We start from the raw sequence: 27231 nt of genomic DNA on the forward strand, positions 1-27231 counted from the left end.
TGCATGCCAATTGTTTTATTTATAATGCTTATTTGGATCACAAGGCCAGCCAGCATTTGGCTGCATCTGTATCATCACTCCACAATGCGGCGGAAAGACTGGACAGCTGGGGAAGCTGCACCCCAGTCGACGGGCTTCCGGTACTCCTTCTTGTCCAGCAGGTACTGCCTGCCACGGTAGTTGGGCAGCTCATAGAAGATCCAGGCGCCCTCCAGCACCTTACAGGAGTGGACCTCCCGCATGTGGAATTGCTCCATGATGGAAGGGCAGTCTTCCGTGGCCTCATACATCTGACCATTAAAATCCCCTTTCTCAAAGATCTGAATCTTATACTGGCCTCCACTAGACTGAAAAAAAAAAAAAAACAAAACCAGAAAACAAGGGGAAAAGAACAGCAACTGTTACGGAAATGAACAGCAGGCTAGGAACTCAGAGAAGAGGGCAGTTCAGGACCCACCATCTTGAAGGTGAGATGATCTAAACTCTAACCCTACTGTGTACTGACTAAAACAGCTGATGTTCAATAAGGAAAACTTTATTCCTTAAAATATATAAGGGGTAAAGAAAGTGGAAATAAAGCGTGTAGTCTTATGATGAACTGATCTAACATTTGACTGAAGCCTCAGCAGCCAACAAGAGACAACCACCCATTAAGAGGTAGGCAAATCTTAAGAAAACTCCTCTGCATAAAAGCCTAAAGGGGTGGAAGGGGAAGGAGAGAGGGAGTCCACCACCTCCAGACTCACCAAGTGAACAGCCCTGCAGGAGCTGAGGCGGTCGTTGAGGCCCATCCAGTGCTGGTACTCGGGATACTCGCCCCGGGGTACGATGTACATGTACCCAGCAAAATTGGGCCTTTCATACACAGCCCAGGTGCCTCCTTCCACTCTGATGGAGTTGCAGCGGCTCAGGTACATGTGGAAATCCGCACAGTCGCAGTCGCTGTCATAGTGGCGGCCTTGAAAGTTTTTGTCTTCAAAGAAAGTAATCTAGAGTAAGGGCAAACAAAGAAAGGACTGAGGGGTGAGGTGGCTACGCTTACAGAAAAATGAAATTTAAGGGCATATTTCCCACTCTAAGAATTCCTTTTCCCTCCATTTTGAGGAAATATATAGTTCTACTATACCTCACATCTGCCTTCTGGCAGACAACTTTAGTTGTCAGCGACAGGAATGAGGACTTTACGAGGGCTTAAGATGAAGCCAAACAAGAGTGCTCTACTATAAGCCATCATTTTCAGACTCAGGTTCATGGCTTCTTCCTCACTCTGCTGCTGCTGCTGCTGCTGCTAAGTCACTTCAGTCGTGTCCGACTCTGTGTGACCCCATAGATGGCAGCCCACCAGGCTCCCCTGTCCCTGGGATTCTCCAGGCAAGAACACTGGAGTGGGTCACCATTTCCTTCTCCAATGCATGAAAGTGAAAAGTGAATGTGAAGTCGCTCAGTCGTGTCCGACTGTTAGCGACCCCATGGACTGTACCACATCATGTAATACGTTTTTCACTTTTTTATCTGTCTCTCCCACTGAGACTTCTTGTCGCTCAGTCGTATCCGACTGTTCACGACCCCATGGACTGTACCACATTATGTAATACGTTTTTCACTTTTTTATCTGTCTCTCCCACTGAGACTTCTTTCAACGGCAAGGATCAAGCCTTATTTAAGCTATGGATTCCTATGCCCAGAACTGGACAAAACCCTAAACAAAGGCTGGAAGATGAGTGAGTGAAGTCACTCAGTCGTGTCCAACTCTTTGCAACCCCATGGACTGTTGCCTACCAGACTCCTCTGTCCATGGGATTTTCCAGGTGAGAGTACTGGAGTGGGTTGCCATTTCCTTCTCCAGGAGATATTCCCGAACCCAGGTCTCCCGCACGGTAGGCAGAAACTTTACTGTCTGAGCCACCAAGATGAGTGAGTTCCAAATACAGAAATTCATTTTAGGTGATAAGGAAGAAATATAAAAACAAAACATAAACTTTAGCTTAAGAACTTTAGATAATATAGAATATGAAGATATAAGTTCTGTACTATTATTTTGTTGCCAATAGAGTCATTGCAAAGTAACAAAATGACAAGGCAAGAATGTTCTTTGCTTCAAGCTCTTATCAAGTTGCACCACAATCCTCAGGGTAATCCTCCAAGGCCTGTGACAGCACTGGGAAATATGCAGCCCTGGGAAACAGGGAAATACTACGCCTGGCTGGAGAGCTGCAGCTCTACAATCCGCCCTGCTATTTTAATCAAGCCATCGCTCCAGGCTGCAGCTTCTCATTGGTCAAATAAAAGGATTGGACTGGAGTTGAAGCCCTGGCTGTAAAATAAAACTTCTCTCTTTGCACAAGGCAGCCGAGTCCCCAGGAAGTCCCAGGGCTTCATGACGCAGTTTCTGAAAACCACTAGACCAAATGGACCACAGAGTTTGTCCCTTCTTCTTCTATGATTCCACACCCATGATCATTGCCAGGTTATAATTCCAACTGAAATCACAGGGGTCATTCCCTGATGCTGTGCCGCCACCTGGTGGCTAACGTGCTTTATCAGTTTGGAAGGAGGAAAAACCAGGTCAGCCATTTTAGACGACAGCAGCAGAGCCAGTTACGATCTGGAGAGGACTTTTGAAGAGAGGATCTCTGGGGTGAGGGCTGAAGGATAAGGAGGGGTTCTCTAGAGGCAGAGGGAAAAGGACAGCTTGTTTAAAGGAATAAAGGAGTGAAAGAACATGGTCCACCATAGAGTGGGGACAAGTAGTTCACTAAGCCTGGTGCGGACTGAGCGCGGGGTGAAGAGTTAGGAAACAAAGCCAGAAGTGACCCAGAAGCCATGCCAGAACAATGTAGCGGCGTGTGCCTAGACAGAGTTGACTGCTATGGCGGCGTTGAGAGCTGCTGACGACCAGCCAAAGGCAATAGCAACACGAACGGCACTGAGGAAACACTCACAGAGATGAGGATCTGGTGACTAGTCAGAAGCAGGGAGTGAAGGAGAGGTAGAAACCAAGAATGACTTGCAACTGAGCATATCCCCTCATTCTTTTCTACCCCAGGTGAGTCTTTCCAGATGGTAACCTACTAAGAGTTTCTTCCTTCCACTGTAAACTTTCCCCTCCTGGCCCCTTCCGTTTCTCTCTTCTCTTTCCTGTTCCCTAAAAGCTTCCTTACCCTTCCCACCCCTAAATCATATACTCCACCCCCTTTTGCCCCTTCCCACATTCATCTCTTCCTGCTCCCTTTTCCATTTTAGCATAAGACAGGTTTAGAGATATGTGGTACCTGTTTACAGATGAGAAAACAAAATTGCACCACCACTAGTTAAATCTAGGTAACACTGTCCACTGCAGAGTTGTTCTGAGGGTCTGATGGCACAGTGCCAGTAAAGCAATTTTAATAGCTGCCTCATGACTGCCAATAAACTTTTTCTACATTGGTGACAGATAAAGAAGTTAAATGACTTGCCCAAGGTCACTAGCTAGTTACAAGTTGGTTGTGGACAGCAGTGCAAACTTCTGGCCAGTAGTCAGTGGTTACTTCATCTCCCTCTGTTGTCTTCCTACCTGCCCAGCTAGCTCTGTTCAACATATGCCACTTACTCTTAGAAATGGAGCAAGACTGATCCTTCTGACAGGATTTTCCCAAAACCTGTGGTGAGATCTTTAGGAACATCAAGGTAACCTCTCTAAGAATGGATAGATTTTAAACTCCTTCATTCAACTGACCTTTGGTTTTTGGCCAACTATTCACCAAGTAAGATGTTCTACAAGGGATATGCCATGGAAAATTAATATCTTTCTTCCTTCATTGTTTCTCACACTTACTACCTTCTGTACACTTACCTGACTGACTTCAGTATATGAACAGTAGAAATCTGTATAATTTTTTGCTTACTCTTCACCTTCCCAGCAGACCAGCCAACCACCCCAAGGTTGAAACAAAGCACTAGCATTGCCATAGTACCATTACTGAGCTCCAGGACCAAGCTGTTCTTTTAGCTGGACACCTTCCGAATCTTAGGACCCAGGTGCACCTCTACTCAATTTCAGTTTGTAGAAGGACCATGAAATCCACTTTATAGTCAGCTGAGAGGTTGGACAAAAAAAGATGTTGAGAAGGCTAAGAAATGTGCAGATTTTCCTAAAGTTATTACAAAGTCCCTCCAATTGTCAATTAAAAAAAAAAAAAAAGCCTGCTAATCCAATACAGAAGGGAAAATGTCTTGAGTATTCTACAGACAACAAAAACAAACAGAAAAATTGCTTTTGCCTAGCCCATAACTCCTCTGATTAAACTGCTAGCAAGATAGTGAGAAAGGAAGAAGCAATAAGAATAAGAGATAAATTACTATCTCCTTTGACCTAGCAAGTAAGTTTTAACTAAGTGAATAAACCAGCTACAAGGAATAAGAATACTCCCACGCTAGAAATCACTGAAAGTGGGAGTTATTCTATAACAGTCTTCCTTCCATGCATGTGGATAGCCCTCTAAAGATTTCAGATTCTCTTTAGTGGATTTTCATGGCATATTTTTCAAAAATCTCAGAGCACTAAAGACATTGTCTCATTTTTCTCCCCAAACCTTCTGGATGCAACTGTGACTATTAGTTCTATTTTCCAAATTGGGAAAAAAAAATCAGGCATTAACCAATTATGGAACAAGTTAACAGGTGCCTCCTGAAAAAATACAATGGGAAGTGCCTGACATTGCCTATGTAGCTTTCCTGCCAAGGTGGTAGTCTAAATCTAAACATGAGAAAACAATTAGAAAAATTCAGATTTCAGTACTTTTTATAAGACATCTGGGTTTGGAGTTTGAAAAATGTCAAAATCTCAAAAGAACAACAATAAAAATAGGGGGGACTGTTCTATATTAAAGAGGCTAAAAAATGTTAAAGAAACTTGACAACCAAATGAAATGCATGCTCCTTGACTGGATCCCACATCAGCCAGCCATGAAGCATTTTTGCAGGGAGCCCTTGGAGAAAATGTGAATATAGTCTGAATATTAGGTATTGTTTTGCTAAGGATATCATGTTTATACAGGGAATGCCCTTGTTTTTAGGATATGCCTAAACACTTAAGGCAAAGTATAATGAAGTGTGCTATTTATTTTCAAATGGTTTAGTAAAAAGAGAGACAGAGAGAGAAACGAGATATGGCAAAATGTAAACAATTGGAAATTTAAAGGACAAACAAGTATTCTTTAACCATTTCTTTCTTATTAAGATTCAATGGGCTTGAACATTTTCAAAGTAAAACATTGGGGGGAAAACCAGGTACCAGAGGCTTTCCTTAGACCTATAGTCAGTGAAGAATTAAAAAGAGAAGGAAGATATATTCCCTCATTCCCAAAGAGAATCAATTTCCAGTCAACAATTATGGATCAAATATTTGAGAAGCAATTTTCCTGATCTAAGTCAGCAATTTATTTAGGGAACAGGATAAGAGTAGCTGCTGAATGAAGGGGAGATGTAGGATTTAATTCACCTGATTGGTCTACCCACTTTGGCCACTTAGAATATTAATGATTGAGGCTAAATTTCACAAAATTTTAATTGAATACTGAAAGTTTTCTGTTCCACATAATACTGTTATCTGCATGTCTTATTCCTGTGGAAATTCAAAGATCAGTTGCTAGAAGGCAGAAATCATGATGATACTTACACATTACCTACCTGTATTCAATATAGCACCACACATGAAGATAAAACCCTTAATAAATTATTTGGTAATTGCTGGAATTGAAAATATAATAAGCATTCCTTCATCTTTTCTTCAATCATCCCAGCCTTCTAACTATCACACTCACCTCCAGGTAAAGAAGCAAAAATGTTTCTTTCAATGTATCATTAGGTGAAAAGAAAGTGGGTAGGCTAGAAATCAGTGTGACCATTTACTTACTTTGGTTCCAGCTTTAGACATGTTTGGTGCATAGATTGGTTTCCCCAGTGCTGAAATCCAGGAATGGCTAGAGAGTTACAGGCAGAGACATTTATACTGGGCTGGTTTCAAATCAAACATTTGCTTAGTCATGAGAATAGGATCCAAAAATTGAGTCAGTCATTTAGAGGCTATTGATGGTTTCTAGAAAAACAATCGGGATTATGAAATAAAGGAAAGCTTCAGTACCCTCTTTAATGCTTACCAAGCCTTGCTGCATTATAGACTCTGCTGAGTCAAGACACCAAAACCCAGCCAAATTTTTCAAAATTTAAAAACAAAGAAGATCCTCCTACCTGGGCAATTTGGTTTTTTAGCAAGCAGCCACCTTGAAATCCCCAATATCTTTTTTTTTTTTTTTTTCCACTTCAACAGAGCTTGTAGGAGATGAGTTGAAAAACCACACTCTAATTCTGAACAGAAGTAAAACATGTTCCAAAGCAATAAAACTGACATGTCAACTAATGGCAGTGCATGATATTGTGTTTGGGGGGAAAAGTCAACACAAGTGACATTTTAGGAATGACTAGAAAAAGTGTAATACAGACTATATATTAGGTACTACTATCGTGTAGTACCTACCATTGTTAAAACTTCCTGAATTTAATTATATGTACTATGATTATGTAAAAGAATGTCTGGTTTTAGGAAATACATACTAACGTATTTAGGAGTTAAAAGTCCTAGATGTGGGCAACCTATCCTTAAACTGTTGAGCAAAAATAGAATAGTAACACTACGTAGAGGTTTGTAAAGTGAATATGTGTGTGTTAGTCACTTGGTCGTGTCCGATGCTTTGTGACCCCATGGACTCCTCTGTCCACAGGATTCTCAAGGCAAGAATACTGGAGTGGATTGCTATTTCCTTCTCCAAAAGTGAATGTGGCAAAATGTTAACAATTGGTCAACCCAGACATAGGGCATGTGGGATTCACACTCCTGCAACTGTCCTTTAAGTCTGAAATGTTTTTTCAACCCATACACATACATACAAAAGTTCTAGTCCATAAGAAAGGGTTCTACTGTATGTAGCCCAAGAAGCAAAAGTTACTGTGGAAATCCTGCATCACAAAGGTTTAGCTAAGCCCGACCTGCCGCCTGCTAGGTGACATTTCTCTGCCATGCTATCATCTTAGAACCCGTGTAGAGAACAGTTTTTGGCATTTAATATTATTCTGATTTTATGAATAAGATTACATCTTATGATGCAGGGAGGGATTGGGGGCAGGAGGAGAATGGGACGACAGAGGATGAGAGGGCTGGATGGCATCACTGACTCGATGGACGTGAGTCTGAGTGAACTCTGGGAGTTGGTGATGGACAGGGAGGCCTGGCGTGCTGTGATTCATGGGGTTGCAAAGAGTCGGACACGACTGAGCGACTGAACTGAACTGAAACTCCAACAACAAATCAAGTCTTCTCCATTTTAATTTTCCTGGTCAAATATACTCATCTTAAAAGTTCTACTTCCTCATCTTTCCACTAATAAAGACTCCAGCAAATATTTTTATAAATGGGATGCCCCCAGATATATTATGGTTAGTTCAGAAAATGACAAATGTGCCTTGATATGAAGCTTGTTGGGTTATAAAGTATTAAGTCATGTGCTTAGTATTCTGAATTTTACACTTTAAAGAAAGTATCTAATTAATACCATTAATTTTATTAACCAATAGCAATTTCCAAAACACACTCCTACTGCTCCGGTGTTTCTTTATTTGATAATGCTCTGCTTGGTTAAATTTCATCTTAAAATAAAAACTGTAAGAACTCCAATTAAAACATTCTGAGGGCTAATTTTCACTTTAGAAATAAGAGATATTTCTTATCTCTTCATAAGAGATATAATTTTGATATAATTACTAATTAACTGACCAAAGAGCATATGAACCAACATTTATCAGCAATCAGATTATTTATTTAACTTTTTCTTTATCTTAAAGAACACAACTCTCCTATCAAATGTAAATATTATTTTGATATAACATCACAGAATGACTTTGGAAACCTTTCCTAAAGTTAAAACTTTTTTAATCAAAAGGAGAAAATTACTTTTTAGAGTTTTATTGAAAATTTGAAGCAGAAAATGAAAAATAAAAATTCTACACAATTTCATTGTTGTATACTTTAAGGACTAAAATATCTTTGTATAAAAGCTTTTCTGCTATATTTATACTCCAACAAGTCATACTTTCATTTCAATTCTTTTTTAAAAGGCATAGCAATTTCAATTTAAATACTTACAAAGAACTATAAAACTCTTATTTAACTCTGAAAGGATGAAACCCTTTCATTACACAACTTAAAATGTAAGGTTTACTAAATCAATACTCAAGTCATTTTAATATCAACATAATGTCTTCATCAACTTTTTCATTTTAAGCATCATAAAATGAGCCTTCTGATATTCTATAAACAATATGTTTATATAAAAGAAGTTTAGACTAAAATTCAATGTAAACAGTAACAAATGAAATTGGAAGGAAACATAAAGAAAGGTCTTAAATAGGAAGAAAAATCTCCAAAGTCTCAAGCAGCAAAAGCACCTTCCCAGTTTAGTTTCAACATGTGCACAATTTTCTGTTCATCTGTTCATGTTGCCAGGACCCTGAAAATGCCTGAAAAAAAAAAAAAAACTATAATCACTTAATTTTCTGTCACCTTCAAGGAAAAATAGGAAAAAACCCTTTTCACAACATCACATAAATCAATCAGATGATAATTTAGAGTGATAAAACATGTGAGTTAAAAGTTAACTACATTCCTTTTTTCTTAGGTTCACATATAGACATAAAGAAAAGAAACTCACATATAGACAAAGTAGTAGGCAGTGGGGATTAGTCTAAAGTAAAATTTTATCCTCTTATAGTTTCCATTTCCTTTGTATAATCTTCATCAGATTTTCAATTCTTAATCTCACTATTATTAACTAAGTATTGAAAGTGACAGACTTTATTTTCTTGGGCTCCAAAATCACTGCAGATGGTGATTGCAGCCATGAAATTAAAAGACATTTGGTCCTTGGAAGAAAAACTATGACAGAATATTAAAAAGCAGAGACATTACTTTGCTGACAAAGGTCCGTCTAGTCAAAGGTATGGTTTTTCCAGTGGTCATGTATGGATGTGAGAGTTGGACTATAAAGAAAGCTGAGCATAAAGACTCTTGAGAGTCCCCTGGACTGCAAGGAGATCTAACCAGTCAATCCTAAAGGAAATCAGTCCTGAATATTCATTGGAAAGACGCATGCTGAAGCTGAAGCTCCAATACTTTGGCCACCTGATGCGAAGAACTGACTCAATGGAAAAGACCCTGATGCTGGAAAAGATTGAAGGCAGGAGGAGAAGCAGACAACGGAGGATGAGATGGTTGGATGGCATCACCGACTCAATGGATGTGAGTTTGAGCGAGCTCTGGGAGCTGGTGATGGTCAGGGAAGCCTGGCGTGCTGCAGTCCATGGGGTTGCAAAGAGTCAGACATGACTGAGCGTTTAAGTATTGTAAAATTCTTTTTTCATAAAAAGTAATACATACTGAAGATATAAACAATGTATCAACAGTAAAGAATATGCTACCCAGCTTTGGAAAACAGTTCAGCAGTTCCTCAAAAAATTAAACATATGGCCTTTCAATTCTACTCCTCTGTATTGTGTACTGAAGATAAATAAAAACATATCTCTACACAAAAATCTGTACATCAAAGTACATATAGCAGCATTATTCACAACAGCTAACAAGTGGAAGCAACTCAAATGTCTATCAACTGATGAACAGATAAAGTGTGGTATATCCATATAATGGAATATTAACAGTTGTTGTTTAGTTGCTAAGTTGTGTCTGACTCTTCGCGACCCCATGGACTGCAGCCCACCAGGCTCCTCCATCCATGAGATTTTCCAGGCAAGAGTACTGGAGTGGGGTGCCATCGCCTTCTCCAAATGGAACAGTATCCAACCATAAAAAAGAATACTGACACATGCTATAACATAGATAAACCTTAAAAACATTATGCTAAGTGAAAGAAGCCAGACACAAACGCCGTATGTTGCATGATTCCACTTATCAATATATGAAATGTCCAAAACTGACAAGTGACAAATAGCAGGTTAGAGATTGCCTGGGAACAAGGGGCAGAGGGGATATCAGAGTTGGAGGATTTGGGCTTGATTATCAATGTATATGGGCTTTATTTCTAGGGTGATGAAAATGTTCTGGATTTGTTCATGGTGATGGTTGTACAAACTTGTGAATATAATCAAAGCTGCTGAATTCTTCACTTTAAAAAATGAGTTTTATGCTATGTGAATTATATCTCAATAAAAATTAAGAATAAGTTTTCTCCTACTCTAGACATCCAGTCTCATTCCTCAGATAAACACTCTAACAATTTCTTTATAACTTTTTAAAAATTTTAAAAGCATATAATTAGTATATAAATATGTGGGATTATCCCTGCTTTTGTTCTCAAACACACAAGGCAACATTTTACTCCCCTTCTCACCTTTTACTTTCACTCCACTATAGATCATTCGAGGTGAACACCTGTAGATATACTCCACTCTTTTTAAAGATGCATTCCAAGCATGAATGAACTGGTTCATAGGCACCAGCCCTCTACTGAGAAATATTTGGCTTGTTTCCAGCCTACAGTTATTTCAAATAATGCTACAGATCTTTACAGATATTTAAACAGATCTTTACATATCTGTAAGCTAAATCTAAGATGTGAAATTACAAAGTCAAAGAATGTGTGCATTTTTAATTCTGATTTTGTCAAACTCTCCTCCAAAAAGGTTGCACAAGTTTACTTTGCTCAGTGGTAAGTGAAATGTCTTAGTGTTGTAAATTACATTTTTGACCTTTGCCAATGTGATAGATGAAAAATAGTATCTTACATTTCTAATTTTAGGTGAAAGTGAGGATCTTTGTAAGTATCTTTCTATGAACTACCTACTTATGTCCTTTGTGTTTTTCTATTTTGAGTCTTTAAAGATACTTTCAAACAGCAAAATAAGCTAATTTCTATTTTAAAAAATACTATGTATTTGGATTAAACAACTTCCAGTAAATGTGTCTGTATCTATGAATCTGCAGGTTCTGTTGAATCTGCAGGTTTCCTAGAGTTTAGTATTCAAATCTTCATTTGGATTAATTCTAGTTATTTATTAAGGCACAATTAACAAAGACTAGCTAAATTAAATGACTAGTATGTGGGTTTACAGGATAGAGGTGAAATGTGTTAGAAAGAGTAAACCTTAAAGCCATATACAGGGAAGTACAGAACAGCTTTGGACTGTGCCAGGCAAAAGACAAAAAAGACAAATTTGGCTATTCTATTTGCTGATAACGCTATAGGTTCTGTTTGAATATTCTGGTTGGTCTTCTCAGTATAAAATGTCGTAAATATGGGCATTTAAAATTCTGTATATGCTGGTGGGAGCAGTGGAAAAAAAATAGCAATGGTTGGTAACATAATAGTCTGTGTGGGTTTTTTTTTGTGTTGGGGGGGGGGCACACTTATAAGATTTCCCCCAAATAATTTACGTGGTCACCACTGTAAATACCTACCAGTGTTTCGATGAGGAAGTCTTATCCTGCTGCTTGTTTGGAGCCTGCTGCAGGAGGCACAAGACTGTCCAGCTGCTGACGGTGTCCTGTATTAATCAACCACTCATAAAACTTGTTTTCCACAAGTACCTGAAACTGCTTCCTTTGATCCCTAAAATTGCAAAAACAATGCACTCATATTAATTTTATACCACGTGGTTATAAAATGGTTTAATAGGATAAATTTTAAATTATTTCTAGTTATTCATTTGTTCTCTCTGAATCACTGCTTTGTTCAGTGCTACATACTACATCACCACCACCACCACCAAAAAACAAAAAAAAAGACTGGTCAAATACAATTCTCTATAAAAACTTGTCAGTAATTATATATTTTGTTCTACTGTGATTATTCACTCAACAGATATTTACTGAGGACCAGTGATGCTGAGTAGTGTTCTGACTGATAAAACATGTAAAGAAAACAGAAGTGGCCTCTGTCCAGGCAGATTCGCACCACACGACTCCAGAGGGAGTGGTTCCCATTGTGATCTATGCAGTCGGTGCTCCTTGTGAACTGCGTATTCTAGTAGGGAATATAGGTGATAAATAACGTGTGTGTGTGTGTGCGCGTGTGTGTGAACCTAAGCAGTTAGAAAAACAGAGCAGAGGAGGGAAATTGAGAGTATTGGGAATGCTAATTTAGAAAGGACGGACAGGAGACACCTAAGATCACACTTGAGCAGAAATCTGAATGAAGTGGTGGATTAAGCAAAATAAATATCTGGAGAAGAACATTCCAGGCAAAGGGAACAAAAACTGCAAAGGCTCAAAAGTGAAAGATTATTTAACATGTTCAGGATAAGCAAGAGAAGAGAAGCTCCTGACAGCCAGGAGTTGGCTTAGCACCTAGGCTTAGCTAGGCCTAGGTGTAGTCTGGATCTGGCCTGGTTGTGGTGCTCTTCTGTTAAACATAAATAATCCCACAGCACACCAATAGCAGACAAGATCTTTGTGGGATGATGCTAGATCAACACAAAAACAAAACCACTCCATAATCATATCTCAGGTCTGGATGAAAAACAAAAACATTTTGTGATCCAAACCATAAAAATGACCGAGCATTAGCCTTTCCTGACTAATGAGTGACTGCTGTTTCTTTATAATCACATTTTTATCCCCTTTATTCCTCTCTTAATATAAAAATTATTATAATACCAAATCACAGAATTACCCTCACTTCCAGATTGCATCCCACTCACAACAGGACCCTCCCCCAAATCATCTATCACAGCCAAAATGCAATGATCAGTTCTTTTAAACATGCTTTTATGGAGATGTAACTAATTCTCTCCCTCCTTGCAATAAGTAATGATACCCAAATTTATTCTACAGATACATTCCTAGTGGTGTATGGCTGGATGGCAATGAGTAAGTAAGATCATAGTACGGTGGGAGGACAGTGAATAAGGAAAAGAATGGCAGAAAAAATGAGGCAGAAAGGGCCTGGTAGGTACCACGAAGGTTTTATATTGCATTTTATTTCAAGTATGACAGGGACTCGTGAGAGGGGCCACAGTAAGGAAATGATATAACCTAATCACTTTAAAAGGATGATGTTGGAGTTTCCTTTCAAATTAGCAAATAATTCCTGTCTTTCCATGTTCCCAAGGTGAAATTGTGTGCTTTTCCTTGTTTCTATTGTTATCAAGGATCTTACCACTTGAAGACACTCTAACTCACAGTTAACATGTGTTAAGTGCCTTATCACATTCCAGATTCTGCACATGTGTATAAGCTTTCTGTACGTGGGAGAAAATCTAGGCATCTAAATACCAGCAGCATCCAAACAACAGAATTGCTTTAAAAGAATGTTTTTCCAATGATCCACTTTTATATCACATCATTATAATGATTATATTATATATAATAGTAGTTCACAGAAAACAGTAGAGACACTAAGAACCTAGGTTCTGGAACCAGGCTGACTAGACGCAAATCCTGACTCCTGTGTGACTTTAGGTAAGTTACTTAAATTTCTCTGTTCCTTAATTTCCTCATCCATAAGGAATTGTTCAGTTCAGTTCAGTCACTCAGTCATGTCCGACTCTTTGTGACCCCACGAACCAGGCCTCCCTGTCCATCACCAACTCCTGGAGTTTACCCAAACTCATGTGCATTGAGTTGGTGGTGCCATCTAACCATCTCATCTTCTGTCGTCCCCTTCTCCTCCTGTCTTCAATCTTTCCCAGCATCAGGGTCTTTTCAAATGAGTCAGCTCTTCTCATCAGGTGACCAAAATATTGGAGTTTCAGCTTCAGCATCAGTCCTTCCAATGAACACCCAGGACTGATTTCCTTTAGGATGGACTGGTTGGATCTCCTTGCAGTCCAAGGGACTCTCAAGAGTCTTCTCCAACACCACAGTTCAAAATATCAATTCTTCTATGCTCAGCTTTCTTTATAGTCCAACTCTCACATCCATACATGACTACTGGAAAAACCATAGCCTTGACTAGATGGACCTTTGTTGACAAAATGATGTCTCTGCTTTTTAATATGCTGTCTAGGTTAGTCATAACTTTCCTTCCAAGGAGTAAGTGTCTTTTAATTTCATGGCTGCAATCACCATCTGCAGTGATTTGGGAGCCCCCAAAAAAGTCAGCCACTGTTTCCACTGTTTCCCCATCTATTTCCCATGAAGTGATGGGACTGGATGCCATGATCTTAGTTTTCTAAATGTTGAGCTTTAAGCCAACTTTTTCACTCTCCTCTTTCACTTTCATCAAGAGGCTCTTTAATTCTTGTTCTCTTTCTGCCATAAGGGTGGTATCATCTACATATCTGAGGTTATTGATATTTCTCCCAGCAATCTTGATTCCAGTTTGTGCTTCATCCAGCCCAGTGTTTCTCATGATGTACTCTGCATATAAGTTAAATAAGCAGGGTGACAATATACAGCCTTGACGTTAGGAAGAAGAAATGAGTTAATACATAGAAGGTGCTTAGAACAGTACATGGCACATAGTAAGTGCTCAGTACATCTCACTTACTTTTATGGTCATCAGCATTGTTTTGCTAAGCTAAACATGACTGATCCGTATTATTAGTATCCTGGTGGCTCAATCCATGAGATACAGACCAAGTGGAATGTTTGTTACAGATAACAGCAGTATTTTTACAGTGGATTCCCAGATAAAGCATGAGTTGTGACTATTACTGATGTTTATATTTTTGGTAGCCAGCAACTGTTTTGAAGAAGCTAAGTGCAGTCTTACTTACAAAACAAAAAGAGCCTCACAGACTTAGAAAACAAACTTATGGTTGCCAGTGGGAGGGATGAGGGGAAGGGACAGTTAGGGAATTTGGGATGGACATGTACACACTGTTATATTTAAAATGAAATACCCAACAAGGACCTACTGTATAACATGTGAAACTCTGCTCAGTTTTATGTGGCAGCCTGGATGGGAGAGGAGTTTGGAGGAGAATGGATACATGTATATGTATGACTAAGTCCCTTTGCTGTCCATCTCAAACTATCACAACATTGTTAATTTGCTATACCTCAATACGAAACAAAAAGGTTTTTAAGAAAAGAATCTAAATGCAAGTGTGTAAGTATATCTTACATACTTCCTTCCTTAATCCATATGCCACAAAAATGCTCCAGAAAATTAGATGGCTGGATCGAGTCTTTTTTCAACAGTTTCTCTTAGAATGAGGTTAATTCTAACAGGTCACGTCTCAGATATTGAGTAAACAATCTCACCTAGAAAATGTGTCTCTCCAACTCATCACTAAGCAGGGTGTCTTACACTCACATTACCACACATGGTACAGGACACACCACTACAGTGTCTTATACAGGCGTCATTACTATAGGTTATCTTTATTAATGAACCCTTCTATCAATCGTATCAGTTAGAAAATACACTATATATATGTGCTATAGCCAAGAGATAGATCAGATGACACCTTCAATGTCACACAGTAAGTGGCATGGTCTGTACTAATTCCTGAGTCAGAATACTTTCCACTACAGTACAGACACAGCTGTCCAAAGAACAACACTAATTTTAACATCCAATAAAATCAAGAGATCTAATTAAAATAGGCACTCCTACTTACACATCAAATCATAGCTCTGGATCATGAGAAATAGAAACATTTTTAGAATGGCTGCTATTTTCCAAGATAATAATAATCAGGAAAAATAATAACAAAAAATGAATACCAAGCAAAAGGAATCCAATTATTAAAGTAAGAGTTTTTCTAAGTCTTAAGGATCAAGACATTATTAGGATATAGGACATTTCATGTACACAGCCTCCAAAAGAACTTGATACCCTGTTCTCAAACCAACTCCAGCTCCCAAATGGACAGTGTTGTAGAAGAAGCACCCCTCCATCTTGTGGTACTATAATGTTTCCTAGTTATCTTTCCTAACATCTCTAACAAAATTAAATACCAAAATATTATACAGACAATGATTACTTAATTATTAAATAATTACTTCATAATTATTCTGAGCAACAACTACTTTTTAAGTTGTACATGCTATTCTGTCCAGAAGAAAAGTGATCAAAAGTGTCTAAACTGGAGTCCAATTTTTGAAGTCCTCTTTGTCTTTTTTAGAAAATCTTGTACCAAGTTCAGCCTCCTGTCAAAATATTTCTGGTTTCCACACCCTTTATCTCCACTCTAGTCCAGTTTCTTAGTCTAGAATGTTGTAATACCACCCTGACTTCCCTCTTTCAGATCTAATCAGAGGATCTTCATATGTGCCAATCACATTTATCTGCCATACCATCTAATAAGGTGGTTTGCATATTGCAGGCATTCTATAAATGTTCCTGAATAAATGAAATGGCTTTCTGAACTTCATTCCATTGTTTAAAACCCTTTTATGCCTTCTATTATTTAATTCCACATAAATCTAACTCTTACTGACTGATATGCAAGATTCTACATGATCTGGCTTGATCTACTCAAGCAAGTTTAAATATCATTATCCACACCCTGAATCTTGTTTAAGCAACTGATTTCCAGGACACCTTAAGTCTGCTTCTGCTTCTACATCTGTTCCTCTAATGCTATTTCAAGTATTCTGCCTAACCCTCAATTCCTATCCAAACTCTGCTCATTTTTCAATGTCCAACACAAATTCTTTCCATCAATCTTCTCCGACTACCCACATTCATGTTTTCTGAATCTTTATATATGCTTTATATATAGTGTGTCCCTGGCTCCTAGAGTTTAAAGACAAGTACCCTTGAAATAAAATTTTGTGATGGACATAATAAACCATAAACATCTATTATATCAAGCATGTTATTAAAAAGAAGATACTTCAGTACCTACAAAGTAAGAAAGAAACAATTTCAGAATAAAAGACAGTATTCTAAGTTGACTAAATTTAGCACTACTTAAAAACACTGTACTTATTTTTCACAATTTACTATTAATTAGGAACTTTGACAAAAACTGGCAAGAGTCCATGGACCAGCATTAGGAATCCACTTTTGGGAAGTCTATCTGTAGAGTTGAGGAGCCAGGACCTGTATTTTTAACAAGCTCTTTAGATGATCCTGATACACAACCCTTTGAAAACCACCAATATAGTGCAGAGGAGAAAATTAAAAACTAAAAGTAATCCATTTATGATTGACCTCATATACGGTCCTTCATTTAAGTCTTATATCTGCCAGTTAAACTGAAGCTTCTTAAAAGGAGAGAGTCTATTTGGGAAGGTCATGTACATACTGCTATATTTAAAATGGATAACTAACAAAAACCTATTGTATAGCACATGGAACTCTGCTCAGTGTTATGTGGCAGCCTGGGTAGGAGGGAATTTTAGGGGGAGAATGGATACATGTATTATGTATGGCTGAGTCCCTTCACTGTTCCCCTGGAACTATCACAACATTGTTAACTGGCTATACCCCAATACAAAGTGTTTTTTTGTGTATAAAAAAAATAAATTTACTATACCAAAAAAAAAAAAAAGGAGGGAGTCTAATACTTGAGTATCCACTTGCTCCCATCCCCCAACCAAACAGTACCTGGAATAATGACCTTGACAAAAGACACACTGTGTCTTTTTTGTTTGTTTAGCACAATTATAAACGTGCAGATTAATTTGGGGGGCTTCTCAGATGGCGCAGTCATAAAGAATCTACTTGCCAATGCAGGAGACGCAGGTTAGGGGGTTGGGAAGATCCCCTGGAGTAGGAAAAGGCAACCCACTCCAGTAGTCTTGCCTGGAGAATTCCATGGACAGAGGAGCCTGGCGGGCTTCAGTCTATGGGGTCACAAAAGAGCCAAATGCAACTGAGAGACTGAGCATGTATGCAGATTAATTTGCTTTCCTGTGGAGTTTTACATAAGACAAGTTACTACTTACTTCTAGAAAATACTCACTTTGTTAAACGAGCTTCCTTCACAGTTTTCTGCCAGACCTGTATCTTTTTTTCCCTTTGGCTCAGTGCTTTCTGATATGCAGATGGAAGACCCCCAGGTATCTCTGTTGTGTCCCCTTCCATTTCAAATGGAATAATAAACACATAGAATTCACACGGTGGTAGGAGTCGGAAGACACTTGGGCTGCTGTTCTCTCTGCACACAATCATGGGATTATCCCAATAGTTAGGCACTGTAGCAAGGCCGGTCCTGGCCATGTGGTCCTCCAGCATTGGGTAATGGGTATGAAAAGGGGCAAAAGTTACTCTCTGGTTCCCAGAGAGAATAAGGGGGCGTGTAGGTGTCAGAATGTGAAAGGTGCAACCTGTCGTTGACGAGATGGACAGACGATGGCAAACAGCAATGACTTTAACATTGTCACAGCTGTGGAGGTGAAGAGCAGTCTGTACAGGGCCCAGGACAAAGGTGCTATTTCTGCACTTCTCAATTGTCACGGATCTGAAAAATGAGGTAAATTCCTTTGAACAAGATTAAAAAACGTTTGACTATGATATTATTCAGTGATGACAAATAAAAGGACCAACCCCATTCTAAAGAAGATGTAACAATGTCAGAACACTATGAAGACTGCTTACCGTAAGGGAGAGAGCAGATATATAAAAGACTCGTTGCAACGATGGATCTTTACATGTGCCCCCACCAGAGTATCTGAGCTCTTGGCCAACGTTTGCTTGTAAACCTGGCTCATCACCACCATGTGGTGCATCCTTGGAGCTACGTGAGTATTACAGGCAATCTTTGCTCTCTTGGTTGTCCCTTCAACTATTTAAGAAAAATACAAACGAGATAGTTTCAAAGGAAACCCATCATCCAAATGAGCTTATACGTATCTACATGTCCACATGTCTAAAATTAGATACATAACACGTTTAAAAAGTGTTAGTTCTGGGTGTCAGGTAAAGAGGTGTATGCTATACTACTCTCTGTGCTTTTCTGTATGTTGCCAAATTTTAAATTTTTTGTCTTTTTAAAAAAAGGTGAAATCTACAATCCATCCAAGATTGCCTATAGATCTAAGATCTTTTTCATGTCTACTCTTCAAGTTAAGTAACGTGCCTAAGGCCATATGGCTAGTAAGTGGTAGAGGTGACGCAGTTCAAGTATCTTCCCCAACTCGCCTTAATTTATCATCCCAACTCTGAAATATTCTTTTTAAATTGCCATAATACAAATTCTGAACTCCTCCTAAGTTACTTACCACATCATTCCATGCATTCTATTTAGGTTCATGTCTTTACTCTCAGGATCTTTACTCTTAGATATGCTGCCTTGCACAAACTCATACTCAAAAACTCTGTGCAGGCTGCCCTCCTAACACAGTCTCACCATGATGTCATTGCTTTCTCAGACTGTACTTCCCTGCAAGCCATCAGGACCACTCTTGTAAAGAAAACTGCCAAATGTGGAGAGGTCACATAGTATGCTATTCTTCTTTTAAAACAATTCTTATTGTTTTCTTTTATTAGAAAACTAATATATGGCTACTGTAGAAAACTTTTAAATACTATAAGCAAAATAAGATAAAAATTATTTGTAATCCTACTATCTAACACATTTTATAATCCTAAGAGGTCAGATATCCTTTTTCCTCCTAGTACTTACCCTAACAATGCTTAAAAACTTACTTGCACCTATATTTCTTTTATCAACATCAACAATTATATAGTATCTCCTGTTTATAGAAGCCATACATACCTGAGAGTCTGACCTCATGCTAGAGCAATAAGTTGGTTGCGTGTAAAATACTTGGATCATTGTAGATGTTGCTTAACCGTTTTCTGAATTTTAGCATTACAAAAATTTGATATAAAACTGCTTTTTTTTTTTACATTTGCATGGAAACTATTTTCTCTTTATCTCTGAAACTCAGAGATTTTGAAAGTATATTCTAGTTTTTTCCTATTAATTTTGCCTGGCATTTGCCTTAGTGCAGCACCTACTTCTGAGGCCCTCTTCTCTTAAAACTTATACCTGGGCCCCAAGAAGTCATACAGTACCTGAACCTATCCTGTTAGCCATTACTGGACAATCAGAAGTAGATACCTTTGCAACCAAAGCCAAATTCTCTCTACTATGAATTTAAATTTCTAATTCAGAAATAGCTAGTCTGCCTGTGTCTGTATAGCTAAAAGAACTTCATTTTTGCAACAACTCTATGAGGGTATAACTGCAGAATAGCCAATTTCTGCTAAGCGGCACAGAAAATGGGAAAGCTTCAAGGAAATCAGCATGAGAGTGAGAGGGAAAACAAGCCAGAAAAGACGAAAGTAGAGCACAGAAGGGACTAACTGAAGTTGGAGTTTCTGTTAGTTGCAACCAAAGCAAGTTGGACTAATGAGTCAACTGAGATTGTTGCTGCCTTGAGAAAAAGTCATTTACAATAGAGATGTTCCCCTTTTTCCCTTTTATAGTAGCAATATTCTTGAGGTCTTCCACAAAAGATGTGTGATCACTAATACACCAGAAAATACTAGGTTCCATAACCTGTCAGTCAATTTAATATAGAGTAAGATATTAATAAATACCTTGGTGAGCCCAAGCCAATTTCTTCCCAGACTTGAGGCAAGCAGATGTACCAAATGGATTCCCAGTCAAGCAGGTTCTCAACCAGGCTTCCAGCTTGTAGAAAGAAAAAGTCTTAGAGGTCTTTGAGAAGCCAGTTTCCGCATGCAGTGGTTGCCACAGTGCAAGTTCATAAAGCGGATATATCTTCCTAGCTCCACTCACTGTACCTTCGATAAGAAAGCTGAGTGCCACAACAGCTTCCCGAGAGACTAGACTACTGTGGGTTGAATGAAATGATGCAGTAAGTTGCTCTGGGTCTAAAAGCAGCTCAAGGAGATCTGACAGATGATCACAGACAAAAGCCTGATGACTGTAATCATTCCAGTTCTAAAAAATATCAAAAGAAAGCACTCTCAACAGAACAAAGAGACTCAGTGAGATCTGAAACTTTTATATTTTAATTGTTTTATGTTTATACTTTGCCTCATCCCCCCAAAAGCATTCAAGGTGACTATACAAAACTTATAAAGATTTTCTGTGCATGTGATAGATATAAAGAGATTCTATCCTACCTAAGATAATCCAAAAGTAACACTAGTAGCTAAGCTTCAGTGTGTGCCAAACACTGTTAAAGAAACTTTATCATTATTTAGTCCTAGCAACAGTCTTAAATTAGATGCCATTACCATGCCCATTTCACAGACGAAGAAATGGAGATACAAAAAGAAACTTGCCCAAGGTCACACAGCTAGTAAATATTCTAAAACATTTCATGAAGCACTAGGTTTTTTTCATTTACCTTCTCAAATCACAGAACTAATTTCAAAATCCGATGAAAAAAGGCAACTGATCTTACAGTAGTCAGATTTAAAAGAAGTTACTACTTTGGGAATAAGCTTTGAGTTGGCGGACGTTCTAATAACTTGGCTCATTCGACAGATATTTTTTGAATACCTCTTATGTGATATGACCAGTGTTACGTGATGAATTATACAAACTGAGTAAGACATAGTTCGTGTGCTCAAGGAATTCTTCATCTGTGTAGTGAAATGACAACATAAAGTAAAACACAATGAGATAAGACCTATAACAGAGATCTGAAAGATGTTCTATGGGCAGGAGAGGAACAAGAACGTCATTTGGAGAAAACAAATCTTAGTGTAGTGCGGTTTGAATAGATTCTTGATTGACACTGGTAGTTTTGCAAACAGATCAGGAAAAAAGGCATTCTAGCCCTAGGAAACTGCATCCAAAGGCTCATAGGAGTAAAATTATGTGCTATGTTGAGAGAACTGAAAATCCTGGGTAGGGTGTACGGAGCATGCTGGGAAGTGGCAGGGGAAGGTAAAATGGTAGGTAGCGTCCATTCAGCAAAAGCCTTGCACGAAATACTAAGGTCTCTGGGCTTCATTGTGTGTGCCAGAGATTTTCAAACTATTTTGTAAACAGCTATATACCATTTTCTCTTTTGAATAAACTCTCTTTTGGATGTTAGGGAACACTTCAAAGCTGCCCACAACCTCACCTGCTCTTCCTCCCTCTTGCTGCATCTCCCTCCCCCATAATAAGCAGGCTGGAGAGGACTCCAAAGAGTACAAGGGTGCAAACAATAATGACAGTGAGAATTCACTGATGGAGTTCTGACAGGAGATGGATGCAACTGATCTGTGTTTTGGAAACTCCAGTGTAGTAGGTGGGCTATAGATTAAAAGCAGGATGATCAAGTAGGATCTAATACCAGAAATAAAAGCAAAAAAAGACACTAGGACCTATAGAAGAAGAAGAAGAAAGACAAATTTTTAAAGTTATTTTGGAATCAGAATCAGTAAGGCTTGACAACTAACTAGGAAAGGGTGGTGATAAAGAGAGCATGGGTGGCTGGCTGGTAGTAACTTTCACTGGCACAGGGAATACAAGTTAATTCAAGTGAAGGGAGATTTACTGTAGGGACACATAGTCATCTCCCAAATGGAAGTACAGGGAGGCCTCATCAGAACCGGAACTGGAAAGCCAGTTTGAACCTCTTCCTCTCCCAAGACGCTGTGCATATCTGTTCCATTCTCTTCTTTTTCTCCGATTCCCTCAGAGTTTCTAATCCATCATAACTCCAGGTGACTCACAGATGTGGTAACTGTGCTGGTCTCAATGCCACATGAGCTACCAGCTCAAATACCCATCACCAATTGGTAATTTCTTCAACCCCTTGGGGTATTGTTTGGACCATGGTCACCATTTCAAATCAAACCAATTTCAAATTCATGCCAAGGAATGGGTTACTCTAGTCAAGTGTCCATCCCTGGTCCAGTCAGTTGCTGGGAGATGCCATACACAAACTAAAGTCACCATATCCTGCTGCTTACTGTGCAACAAGTCATGTGCTATATATTACTGAATTCTCACAGCCACTCAGAAATAGGCATTATCATCACCCTGCAGAGAAAAGAAGCCAAGCAAGAGAAGTTAACTGACTTGCCTACAATCATATGAAATCGAATTCATCAACATTTGCAAAAATGTGAACACTAATTAAGCGTCAAGTAAATGATTTGCGAGAAAATTATCTAAGTGATTTTTGTGTCATTGAAGGAACTGAAATCACTTCTCTATGTTGATTAAGACTGCACATGTTGATTTTGTTTTATAAATAGGAAAAAAAGTAAAAAGCAAAACAAAACAAGCCAGCAAATCTCTGGCTTATATAAGTTACTCAAAGTAATTTTTAATGAAGGCAATATATCTCCCTTGAAAATTGTCCCTTTCAGAGAAAGAGACCATAATTTAAACAGTACCTTATTATGACAACTGGATTTTTCAGTCAGGTCAGGAGACTGAGATCTGTGTCTGGGACTAGGCCACTCTTCCCCAATCAAAGATGTCCTCAGGGAGACCTTGTTTAACTGCTGTATATGTAAGAAGAGCAGAAACTGCAGGGTGTCCACTGAAAGCTGTCCAAGAAGAAAATAAATGAGGAACCCATATCCTAAAATGACATCAACCACTAGTCTACAACTAAGTAGATATAGTAAAAGAAATTCACAACAGTGTTCTGATCCTAAAAGGACAAATGCAAAAATGTTTCTAGCATTGGATACATATGTCTCTGGTACCCAGATGTAGGAGTGTCTAAAACTAATTAAACTGGAGTCACTTATCTTCTCAGAAAGCTATGTAGCAGCTATGGCCATTGATATTCTCTCCCAAAACTCATGAAGCACATTCTTTTTAGAAGTATATTATTTCAGAAGTTTAAAATTATATTTAAAAAACCTTAGTAATTTGAATTAAAAAGTAGAAAGGCAGGAAATTTAATCAAGACACAGAAGTTAGTTAAACATAAATCATAAACTAATCAACAAAGTTTAGGATATCAGGGCAACATCTGAAATTGTATTTAATTTTTTGGTGTATGGTATTCTGTGGAGGAGTAGGCCTCAGGTTTTCATCAAATTCTTTAAAAAGTGCTTGATTGAAAAAAAAATACTACTGGCTTGACAAATGTTTCTAAATCATTTCTTATTTGAAGAAGGTATGGTTTGAAGCTCATAATTACCCTCATATACCCATTCCCATACACATACAAAGGAGGCAAAAAAGTGAAGCAATACCTCTGGGGCTACAGCTATATTCACCCTGATTGCCAACACAGCTCAAAATCATGAAGTCTAAGGAATTTAAAAATATGGATTCTCAGAACCACCTAAACCTAGCTGTTCAAATCAGCAGTCAACATGGAACCTCATGAATCTATGTCTTTTTTTTTTAAGTTTTTTTCTTAACTAAACCTTTTGAGGTAACTGTAGTTTCACATGCAGCTGCAAGAACAAAGATCTGATATACTCTTTACTCAATTTCCCATCTTGCCAAACTATTGTGCAATAGTATTGACAGGATACTGACATGGATGCAGTCAGGGTAGAGAACACTTCCATCCACACACGGATCCTTCATGTTGCCTTTTTATAGCCACACCAACTCCCACCTTCCCTCACCCCTTCTTCAGCCCCTGGCCACTTTTCTGTTCTCTATTTCCATAATTTTGTCATTTCAAGAATGTTACATAAATGGAATCACAGTATGTCATCTTTTGGGACTGACTTTTCACTCAACATAATTTCCTGATTTTATGCATATTAGTACTTCCATTTAATAATTATTTGTTATACTGTCATTACTTCTCCATATACCTGCCTCTCCATGAAACTATGAGATCTCTTTTTCATTTTTATGTTCCTAGTAACTAGCACATCTAGTAAGCACTCAAAAAACACTGGGGCTTCTTGAAGGTTTTATTCATCTCTGTATCCACAGCACTCACTACTGCACTCAATAAATGTTTAAGGGCTGATGCTGAAGCCGAAGCTCTGACACCTTGGCTAATTGATGCCAAGAGCGGACTCCTGGAAAAGACCTTGATGCTGGGAAAGATTGAGGGCTGGAGGAGAAGGGCAACAGAGGACGAGATGGTTGGATGGCACCACTGATGCAATGGACGTGAACCTGGGCAAACTCAGAGAGATAGCGAAGGAGAGGGAAGCCTGGAGTGCTGAAGTTCATGGGGTCACAAACAGCTGAACATGATTTAGCAAGTGAACAACAACTAATTATAATGCCCTTCTCCTCCTGGTTGTTTGCCAAACTTTTTTTCAATTTCCAAAACCTTGTTTAGATATTATTTCATGTGGTAGAGTCTCGCTAGATGCTAACTAAATACCTTTCCCTCCTTGAGCACACAATTAGATGGCATTTCCCAGCCTCCTTTGAAACTGGATATGGCATAACTGGGTTACAATCAGTGGAATATGGGTAGATTTACACATACCACTTTCAAACCTCCCAAAGAACAGAAGTGAAAGACTCAGGCCCTAGTGGGCATGGCCGTAGCAAACTGTATTTTATTTGCAGTTGTTCACGTCCTCATCTTCCAAGGGGCTTACATGGCTCTACCCATGGCCACAGGATTTCCCTACTTCCTATGAGGCAGACTCCCTCCCATCTTAATAGTATCAGGCACGGACACATGACAAGGCTTTAGCCAATGGAACAAAAGTAGTTGCTGTTTATGTCACATCTGAGCAAAAGTTTTAAGAGGTGTCAAAACTTTTCTCCTATTCCTTTGCTCTTCCCTTCTATCGTAAGACAGGTATGACCTTCACAGAAGCTGTTTCTTCAGCCTGAGTCCCCAAATGGGCAGAAACAGAGCCAGACCTTGGAAAAGAGCCTTCACTAAAGTGCAAACTAAAAGTCAAATAAGCAAGAAATAAACTCCAGTTACTGTAAGCCACTGGAATTTCATTTTTGTTTGTTTTTAACTGCAGCAAAGCAGACTAGTACAATAGTGGCTCCAAAAGACAGAAGATGCCTAGACCCCTGAGTCACTGCTTAGACAACAGCAGCCTAGAGACTCATCCAACCAGATGCCTTATGTTGGACTGCCGCATGAATAAGAAATAAAATGTTATTGCACTAAGCCACTGAAATGCTGGACTCACTTGTTACTGTAATAAGCTTATTCTGATTAATATACTTTCCCTGTGAAGTCTTTCCTCATCACCAGAATTAATTATTCTCTTCTCTATTCTGTTTCTGTACTCTATGCATACTTTTACTGTACATTCCATACTATTAAATAGTACTTTTTTAACTGAAGTATAGTTGATTTACAATATTGTGTTAAATTTCATGTGTACAGCAAAGTAATTCGGTTACACACACACACATTTGATTCTTTTCCATTATAGTGTATTACAAGATATTGAATATAGTTCCCTAAGGCATATAGCAGATCCTTGTTGTTTATCTATTTTATATATGGTAGTGTGCATCTGTTAATCCCATACTCCTAATTTATCTCCCTACTTCACAAGTTTGTTTTCTATGTCTGAGTGTTTCAGTTTTGCAAATAAGTTCATTTGTACTATTTTCTATATCCACATAGAAGTGGTATCATATTTGTTTTTCTCTGTCTTACTTCATTTAGTATGATAATCTCTAGGATCATCCATGTTGCTGCAAATGGCATGATTTCATTCTTTTCTATGATGAGTAATTAATATATGTATCTTCCTTATCCATTCATCTGTTGACAGACACTTAGGTTGCCTCCAAGTGTTAGCAACTGTAAACATGCTGCTATGAACACTGGGATACATGCATCTTTTCAAATTAGAGTTTTCTTTGGATATAGGTCCAAGAGTGGGATTGCTGGATCATATGGTAGCTTTATTTTTATTTTAAGGAACCTCCATACTATTTTCCACAGTGGCTGTACCAATTTACATTCCTGTCAACAGTTTGGAAGGTAATCTTTTCTCCACACCCTCCCCAGCATTTATTATTTGTAGATTTTTTGATGATAGCCATTCTGAATGGTGTGAGGTAATACCTCAAAGTGGTTTTTATTAAACAATTTTTATTACAGTATAGTTGCTTTGGGCTTCCCTAGTGGCTCAGATGGAAAAGAACCTCCCTGCAATGCTGGAGACCCAGATTCGCACCCTAGGTTGGGAAGATCCCCTGGAGAAGGGAATGGCAACCCACTCCAGTATTCTTGCCTAGAGAATCCCATGGACAGAGGAGCCTGGTGGGCTACAGTCCATGGGGTCACAAAGAGTTGGACACGACTGAGTGAGTAATACAATAACAGTTGATTTACAAGGTCTGTTAGTTTGAGGTGCACAGCAAAGTGAATCAGTTACACATATATCCACTCTTTTTTAGATTCTTTTCCCATATTGGTCATTTCAGAGTACTGAGTAGAATTCA

General features: G+C 38.5%; 2 protein-coding genes and 1 long non-coding RNA gene across 4 annotated transcripts in view; 1 reads left to right on the forward strand and 2 right to left on the reverse strand.

Moving 5' to 3' along the window:
- Positions 1 to 7192, reverse strand: CRYGS (crystallin gamma S). 2 transcript variants are annotated; one of them, XM_040252679.1, is made up of 3 exons: positions 5894 to 7192; positions 747 to 989; positions 1 to 347 (listed from the first exon to the last, which is right to left on the reverse strand). In XM_040252679.1, exons 1-3 carry the CDS (start codon positions 5912 to 5914, stop codon positions 75 to 77), a joined length of 537 nt encoding a protein of 178 aa, XP_040108613.1. In that variant the 5' UTR covers positions 5915 to 7192; the 3' UTR covers positions 1 to 74. The 2 variants fall into 2 exon arrangements, with proteins under 2 accessions (XP_040108613.1, XP_040108623.1); XM_040252689.1 differs by lacking the exon at positions 5894 to 7192 and adding an exon at positions 1581 to 2624.
- Positions 2962 to 25927, forward strand: LOC120872384. Its single transcript, XR_005723235.1, has 4 exons — positions 2962 to 3046; positions 12875 to 12910; positions 25606 to 25697; positions 25785 to 25927. It is a non-coding gene; the product is annotated as an uncharacterized LOC120872384 (long non-coding RNA).
- Positions 7891 to 27231, reverse strand: part of TBCCD1 (TBCC domain containing 1) — a 22874-nt gene continuing 3533 nt past the window's right edge. The window contains exons 3-8 of the mRNA XM_040252665.1: positions 23259 to 23414; positions 20490 to 20856; positions 18540 to 18726; positions 17905 to 18402; positions 11501 to 11651; positions 7891 to 8550 (exon numbers count right to left, since the gene is read on the reverse strand). Coding sequence (XP_040108599.1) covers positions 11522 to 11651; positions 17905 to 18402; positions 18540 to 18726; positions 20490 to 20856; positions 23259 to 23414 — 1338 coding nt within the window. The 3' untranslated portion in view covers positions 7891 to 8550; positions 11501 to 11521. The remainder of the gene's footprint in view (positions 8551 to 11500; positions 11652 to 17904; positions 18403 to 18539; positions 18727 to 20489; positions 20857 to 23258; positions 23415 to 27231) is intronic.

The sequence above is a fragment of the Oryx dammah genome, unplaced genomic scaffold (genome assembly GCF_014754425.2).
Source record: "Oryx dammah isolate SB20612 unplaced genomic scaffold, SCBI_Odam_1.1 HiC_scaffold_2, whole genome shotgun sequence".
In the NCBI taxonomy this organism is placed as follows: domain Eukaryota; kingdom Metazoa; phylum Chordata; class Mammalia; order Artiodactyla; family Bovidae; genus Oryx; species Oryx dammah.